Source organism: Cynoglossus semilaevis, chromosome 15 (genome assembly GCF_000523025.1).
Source record: "Cynoglossus semilaevis isolate Cse_v1.0 chromosome 15, Cse_v1.0, whole genome shotgun sequence".
Classification (NCBI taxonomy): domain Eukaryota; kingdom Metazoa; phylum Chordata; class Actinopteri; order Pleuronectiformes; family Cynoglossidae; genus Cynoglossus; species Cynoglossus semilaevis.
The window spans coordinates 1,298,045-1,306,000 of NC_024321.1; the positions used below are offsets into that span (position 1 = coordinate 1,298,045).

The following is a 7,956-nucleotide window of genomic DNA, read 5'->3' on the forward strand; positions in this document are numbered from 1 at the left end:
TATAAAACTGCAAAAAAAAATGAAGAAAGTATAGCATTAATTTTTTAATTACATTTTAACCCTGCGACTACCACACATTCACAACGGAGAAGGAAAATATGAAGGAGAGTAACTGTTCACTTCACATGAGACATGAACAGGACATGTCTGAGTCACAGCTACATCAGAGAAGGAGACACTGCAATGGAAGCAATTTCCTACCATCTGTGACCACACGCCTTGGAACACAGAACAAAACCTTCAGATACTGGGTAAAACGGAGGTTGTGTAGCAGCCAACAGGAATGATGTATAAAATAGTATATAATCTCGGTTAGTCGGCTAATTATTAATCAGGTAAAGCAACGAAGCAGTTTTTTGCGAGACAATTTTTCTACAGACCCTATAGGGTTGTGTGTGCATGTGCAAAACAACAAAAAAAGACCACAAAAATCAACTATAGCATAATTATTGCATATATGATGATGTAATTTCATCTTAATTGTGATTATTATTATATTTACATTAGATTTACATGACCATTTTTACCGGTAACTAAAATGACTATTTTCTTAATATTTAAATGTACCTAAAAAAGGGGGGCAGGTTTTTTGTTTGTTTTTAGAGAGGTAGACGGGAGAAAGACGAGATAAATCGTTTTCGAAAATGAAATTCTATAAAAACTAAAATATAATATAAAAAATAAATTGATAAAATGTTAGTCTTTCTGTGCGGCACGATACCAACTCATTTATAGCTCAGTGGCTATAGGAACAGTTGCTAACGGTGCTGCAGCTAACCAAAAACCAAAGTGCTAATATATATATTTGTATATATATATATATATATTATATTTCTAAACTATGGTTTTGTTTTGTTTTTACATCAACGCTGGCAAATAAATATTAAGAATAATCACCATTAGCTACTGCTCTCAAGCAACTACAACTTGGTTTGAGTTCGACCAGAATTTAAGTAAGAACTATGTCCAACAGTCGGCTACTGGAACTATGTTAACCTGACGTGTACAGTCAACGCCGGGTGTTGCTGTTTGCAGCTGTAACCGGTCCTAAACATTCTTAATACTGCACTCGTATTTTTTTCACACACCCTTGCCTGCTATCAGAACTGAAAACTCTCCAAATATCAGCGCTAATTCGTCACAGGACGTGACACACGTGAATTCCGTAACGTGCGCCGAGTTAATAAGAACCTGGTTCATTCACAACAAACAACCTTGGTGTTTTATTCACGTGTCTCCTCCCTCTCTTTCTCACCCACGAAGGTGAGGTTCGGTAAAGAGCACACAGTCTTTCCTTCTCCCTCACACACACACACACACACAAATGTCGGTGGTCCGAATTAAAACACTCCACATAAATACTGAACTGGACCGAGACCAGAAACGTGTCGCATTTCAATTGCCACACCGTTTGCTTTATCTAGTCTGTTTGAAACCCAAAATACATTAACTGACGTGTTCACTGTACACTGAAAAAAACAGAAGAAGAAAAAAAAAAACATGAATAGAAACAAAGACACAGTCTTTACCTTCTGTCACCGACGGAGCCGCATTCAAGTGGACCGGGCTGAGTTTAAACAGGTCCGGAAATGGTTGAGGCAAGGCAGGTTCGGAGATACGCCGGCTCTGCGTAGTTATGGCTCTTCTCATTAAACGACTCGGGTTGGGTTCTGCTGGAGCGGCTGGACTCAGCTGAAGGAAAATCCTGACATGAGATGGAGAGCCGCGGCTGAAGGAGAAACACGAGCAGCACAAGAAAGTGAGAGGAAAGGGTGGAGGAGGTATGACGGTGGTGAGAGGGACGGAAGCAGCCGCAACAGTGAGGACCGGAGCGGAGGAGGGATTCGGATGCGGACCAAAGCTCTGGTCCTGTCTGGACTGAGACGCTGTTTTCTTGGCAAATGCTCCGCTCATTCACATTTCCTGACTGATGTAAAGCGGCAAACATGTCAGCTGAAAGCATAGAGCTTCATTTTTTTCATCTGTAGATGTTGGACATTCTGGAGGAGAGGCAGAAAGTTCCGTTTCTCTGAGCTGAGAGGAGAAGAAACAGGAGTGGGATGTATACGACAGCACTGAACTGAGAGTGGATGACAGGAGGAGAGAGAGGGGGAGAGAGGGAGGGAGGGAGGGAGTAGGTAATAAATAACCTTTTCAGGTCATTTAAATAAAACAAAATGGTTGAAATTTCTGGAAAAGCCCCCGTGTGTGTTGTTTTCCGCATTTTACTTCTACCTAGTTGTCAACACAAATTAAAATGATGAAAACTTGAACTTACGTAATTCTTTAAAGCTGCCGTTATTGGTGTAAAAACAAAACCACATTAAGACTTCTTATATTTCTCAAACAGTTTGACTTTGCAGTTTTATTTTCAGAACTTAAATTAAAAGGCTGTCCTTTGAGAATGAGTTTAGCAAAGAAGTCATTATTTAATGAATGTTAAACCCCAAATGTCTGAAAGCTGAGAAAATGGGAATGTGAGGACGCAGTGAGCTGACGGTCATCAAGGTTTACACAAGGAAAGTGGTTCAAATTGGTACTTTTAAATTGAGTAAAAACAACATGAAACAATGAAACAATTCAACTGTACAAGGGCAGGGGCGAGGTCAAAGTGAAGGAAGACAACAAAAATGAGGATTTGATTTCCTTCGAAAAAAAGCATTGACATCTCAACACACGTACTGCCGAAACTTCTTGACCTGGTCCTGCTCCAACCTTCTGTGTTAAAAAAAAAAACAGAATCTATTTACACAACAACAAAAACACTAAAACTGAATTTTATTTTACAAGCCAGATTGGAAAGTAGTAAAATCCTGATGTCTCTCATGCGGTCACACCAGACATTGTCCTATGTACTATGATAGTGGAACGATGCGCTGAAGACCGTCGTAGCCTTGACTGTACAGGTACTGAAGATACCAGCTCCAGAACTGAAACGTCTGGAACACACACAGAGTGGCAAAGTGAGCATCTCTACACATCTCATCATTGAAATATAAAGTGTGAAAATGTTCCGATATTTAGTAGGGATGTCCGATAATATCAACCAATATCATTGACCGATATAACCCCAACACCAATGCCTGGGATGTGACCTACAAATAGTTTAGAAGTCAAAGTGAAAGATTGTCATTGTGACATAGCACACAACGAAATGTGTCCTCCGCCTTTAACCCAAACGGCTACAGATATCGGTATCGGAAATTAAATTTTTGGACAATATCGGCATATCGGTTATGGGGAAAAAATTTAAAATCAAACATCCCTATTGTTCATTCATGTTTTACAACAACAACAAAAAAGTTTCTTCAAACCTTGATACAGCCGAGGTCCAGCTCCTTCTCAGGCCAACACTGTTAAAGAAAAGTACATAAATATTTAGAATCATTAGGCAATCCTCTGAAAGAGGCAGAAATAAATACAAAAGAAACGAAGAACCTAAGTCTGTTTCCGCCACAGACACCAGATATTCATGGATGGAGCTAGCTACATCTACATGAAGCTACACGAAAGACACCGGGCTTTAACTGTTTGACATGATGAGAGGACTTCTCCCAAAGGACGTGTTTTGCAACGTCAAGACCTAGATTTCTTTAACCCACTCACACACACTTACTCTCTGGTGGAAATCCACGGCATAGCTGAGAAAAGCAGGGTGATGGACCAAGTCAAAACTCCGCCTGTAGTCTGGTATTTTGGTCTCGGCCAAAAGCTCCTCTCTCAGTTGTAAACCAGTTTTGGGATGAATTAGCTTGGAATTCCACAGGCAGTTGACCAAGACCTGCAGGTAGTGGTTGAACTCGTGGAACGTTTGCCGGCTGATGTGAAAAGCATTCTGGGAGATTATAGACAGGGGAGAAACAGAATGTTCACATCTTGACATTTCATTAAACTTATCAATATTTATTATAACGCTCCATGTATATCAAATATATACTGGGGTCCTTGACTTGCGTCGGAATTCCGTTCGTACAGCACGACGTAATTCGATTTCCTTCTTATATATATATATATATACATACATATATACACACACATATATATATACATACATACATATATATAAATATAAACATATAGATATGGGGTCATCAACTTACTTTGGAGTTCAAATTCCTAGCGCCGACGTAACTTCAATTTTGCCCGTAGGTCGGAAATTTGAAACAACTACATATTATATATCGCAAAATAAAAAATGGAACCCATTGGTCTGACAAGCAACGCAAAAATAGCACTGGTGAATGTAAACAGAACGAGAGAACAAGACTTTCCGACTCAAGCCGTGGGATGATAAAAGTATGAAACACGTCTTCCATCTGTTAGAAAAGTTACCTCTGGTGCTTTTTCTTGAGTCTTGGCCGCAGTCAAGTTCTCCTTATACCTAAACAGTTAAAAATAGATCGGATCAGTTGCTGCTTGTTCTGTGTTTTTTAAATCATGTTATGAATCCTATTATTATATTCATATCATAATGCTGGAGTAATATTCATCAGCTGAGATAAACGTTTATTTTTAAACAATCGAAGCAACACGGAGTTCTGACCTGAACATGATGAAGGCCAGATGATCCACGCTGACGGGGTCAATGGAAAACAGAGCTTGATAGAAAACACCAGGAGGCGGCATCACAATTAAAGGAAGTCCAAATTTGAGGTACGTGTCACACACCTGTTTGCAAATAAAGGAAAGATGGAAGTAACTGATCACAAACACATTTCAGGAGAAAGACGGGCGCGGGGGGAAAAAAAAAAAAACAAGTGTCAACGAGCTGATATACCGTCTCATAAAAGTCCAGGATGAACCTCAGGAGGAGGGTGCTGCTGCTTTCAAACTGAAGACCAACAGAGGAGATGTGGCCCACAAATTGAATCAGCTCCAACACTGAGTCCATGAACCCCGACAAGGACATGTTTCTGTAAGGGGAAAAGACAAAATACAGTAGACAGGAGGGTTAGAAGAAGTCAGACAGGAAGTGAGGGAGGAGAGTGGACTGGAGGTTAGACTCATTTAAAACACATTTAAGCTGTGGTCTAAGTAAATTTAGGACTCCGGCGTGTAAAAACTTACATGGTAGAGTGACTGCTGAGAGTAATGTCCAGCTCATCCTCCCGAACGTTCACCATGTGCCAAATCAGCCAACTGGACAGCATGCTGTTCAGACACTCAATAACCTCACACTGCGTACACAAACACAGACACGGCAGCAACAAATGAAACGCTAATGTAAAACAAATTCTAGAAATGGAAAGTGATTCGAAAAAAAAAAAAAAAAAGATCTTACTTTGAACACCACAGACGAGGTGAAGAAGAGCTGTGCGAGAGGCTGCAGCAGAATTTCTTTTATTTCTGCAATGAAGAAAAAAAATAATAAATGTTCAGTTTTTCATTTTTGCCAAACCAAAGCTGTTGACTGAGATTTTAATGATTTCAGAAAAACATTTTTGTTATTAGTGTTTTGTTTTGTTTTTTGGTTTGTTTTCTTATGATTTAACACTTTTGGTCAAAATGTAATGTTATCTTTAATGCCAACTTTAAACCTTTATTTTTAGTTTGCCATTTGAGTGAACTGTACCTATTGTATTAGGTACAGTACTATACAGTACTATATAGTACTATAGTATTTTTATTTCCTATTTTAGGGGGTTTTTCTTTGACTATTTTTAAGCTAACATAAGGTCAACTGCAGTTTACGTTTTGGAGCTTTTTTGCTTTATTTCTGTTTTTATTTTTGTTTGTTTTTTAAACTATATAGTTCATATTTGTTTGAAAAGATTTCCTATTATTTTTGAATTTTTTTTTTTAATTTTAAAATTTACAAAATTTGTCACTAATATGACTATAGTCAAAAACTAAAGGGTTTGAAAAGATTTCCTATTATTTTTGAAAAAAATTTTTAAAAAATTACAATATATGTCACTAATACGACTATAGTCAAAAACTAAAGGTTAATGTCATACAAGCATAGAAAATTAATTAATTTGGAAATATACTATGAATAATGTTTTTTGGACGTGTCGTTGTGTTCTTCTTGTAAGTACTCTGTACTTATTCATTATGATGGTCATTTGTTGTATTAATTGTGCGTGGTACGTTTCAGATTTATTCAATTGAAAATGTAAAATGAAAATGTGAAAATATGAATGTCCCCCCACGTACCACTAGAGAGCGCTCGTGTACCACAGTTTGAGAACCACTGATCTAGTTGATATAGGTCTAGTTGCAGGAACTAAAACCAATGTGAAGACTTACTGGAGCTGGGAATGACAGGAATCTGGCTGAGCAGACTGAAGATCTGCGGACGAAACAGCGAACCGTCCCAAACTGTCAGGAACTTGTAGAGGAAAACCTCTGTGCTGGCAAATGATTCCTGGTGAGGTGGGTGTTATTGGAAACAGAATGAGTGTGCTGCAGAAGATATGTTGAGTCAAGGTTCTCAAAAAAAAACAGACATGAAGCCCACCTGGAGAAAGTGCTGTGCGGACAGCAATTTGTCCAAAAACTCAACCGCTTCCTCTGACTCTTGAAAGCCTTTTCCGTCAGAACAGAAGAGAAAATCTGAGCAGAAAAAACAAACAAAAAAGACAAGAATTAATAGGAGCAGAAACATTTAGGTTCTCTGTTTCAAACACACACACACACACACACCTTCCTGGAGGGCAAAACCAAGCCAGAAGTTGAGACGTAGGAGAGCCGACTCGCTCTGAACACAGTATAGGTAGTGCAGGGCCACACCGGAGGTCAGGAGTGATCCCATCTGAGCTGGGAGCTGTGGCAGAAACAAAAGGCCAAGTTACATCAGACTGTGTCGGTCATTTTTTCCCAAGTTACATCAGACTGTGTCGGTCATGTTGGTTTTTGTGCCAGTGACATCATGTTGCTTTACTTAGTTAGATCGTTTTGTTTGTTTGTTTTTTTTTTTTTAAAAAAGCTATTTATATATGGATCAATAACATGAAAGAAACGCTGTCTTTAACAGTGGTTCAAAAGCAATGTCACAGCGCCCCGTAGCGGCCGTCAGCATGTCTTACACAATTCACGTGGATAATAGAAACAGAACCAAAGAGAGAAACAAAGTGAAGGACACTTTACCTCGATTCGGTGCAGATTCTTTAGAAGCTCAGAGAAGGAGTTGATCTGCTGCAGTGGAACAAGTTTGTTGTTGCAGGAGGCGTCTCTGTTCATAACAGAATTCACAGCAGGAAACTGCAGGTGGATGTGTTTCTGAAAAATACGTACATATCCCATAATTAGAGAAAAAAAATGTAGTTCTCTTTTAAATATTTTTAGGAATAGACAAATAGACATATAGAGAAGTGGTAGAAATCAGAGAGATTTGAGTGTCGTGGAATTTTTGCGAGTGACCAGGATGGACAGAATTAGGCATGAGCAGATCAGAGTGGAGCTGTTAAGGTGTAGCAGTTTGGAGATAAGGTTAGGGAGCTGAGGTAGAGATACTGGATATATTCAACAAAGGATGATGGATGATGGAGTTGCCAGGCAACAATAGTGAAAGAAAAGAAGTTTGGATGTTGTGATAAAGGACAAAAAGAGAAGTTAGTGCAGCAGTAGAGTCCTGTCTTGGTGCGAGATTCTGGGCAGTGTTGGAATACAGGTGCGGATGGGGATATCAAAAGCAGCCGAATGACGTTAAAAATTAGGGAAATCCGGGGTCTCAATCTTAAGATGTAAACAAAACAGATGATCTCACCCTTTTCCGTACGTTGCTCTTATTCGCAAGCGTAAACGGCAGGCTGCTGCAAGCCACCTGACTACCGTTCCTCTTCTGGACGGCCATCAGCGCTGACTTCCACGGAGAGTTATGGTTTTTAAATTCAATCTGTAGCGAAGAGAAAACATGCAATTTGACCAGCACGCCACCAGAGCGTATTATCCACAAAGCCGAAGAGAAAAAAAAAAAAAAAAACACCCTTCACCTTATCCTGAAAATGATTAAAA

At 39.2% G+C, this 7,956-nt stretch overlaps 2 protein-coding genes across 2 annotated transcripts in view; both read right to left on the reverse strand.

Moving 5' to 3' along the window:
* LOC112488207 (uncharacterized) overlaps positions 1-2,199 on the reverse strand; it is a 38,934-nt gene extending 36,735 nt beyond the window's left edge. The window contains exon 1 of the mRNA XM_025063344.1: positions 1,530-2,199. Within this exon, the coding sequence (XP_024919112.1) occupies positions 1,530-1,914 (385 nt within the window). The 5' untranslated portion in view covers positions 1,915-2,199. The remainder of the gene's footprint in view (positions 1-1,529) is intronic.
* Positions 2,200-2,344: 145 nt separating this feature from the next.
* Positions 2,345-7,956, reverse strand: part of cenpi (centromere protein I) — an 8,625-nt gene continuing 3,013 nt past the window's right edge. The window contains exons 8-20 of the mRNA XM_008326445.3: positions 7,709-7,871; positions 7,090-7,221; positions 6,646-6,766; positions 6,461-6,555; positions 6,250-6,367; positions 5,282-5,346; positions 5,068-5,177; positions 4,778-4,913; positions 4,544-4,668; positions 4,333-4,381; positions 3,617-3,835; positions 3,315-3,353; positions 2,345-2,939 (exon numbers count right to left, since the gene is read on the reverse strand). Of these exons, the coding sequence (XP_008324667.1) occupies positions 2,856-2,939; positions 3,315-3,353; positions 3,617-3,835; positions 4,333-4,381; positions 4,544-4,668; positions 4,778-4,913; positions 5,068-5,177; positions 5,282-5,346; positions 6,250-6,367; positions 6,461-6,555; positions 6,646-6,766; positions 7,090-7,221; positions 7,709-7,871 (1,456 nt within the window). The 3' untranslated portion in view covers positions 2,345-2,855. The remainder of the gene's footprint in view (positions 2,940-3,314; positions 3,354-3,616; positions 3,836-4,332; positions 4,382-4,543; positions 4,669-4,777; positions 4,914-5,067; positions 5,178-5,281; positions 5,347-6,249; positions 6,368-6,460; positions 6,556-6,645; positions 6,767-7,089; positions 7,222-7,708; positions 7,872-7,956) is intronic.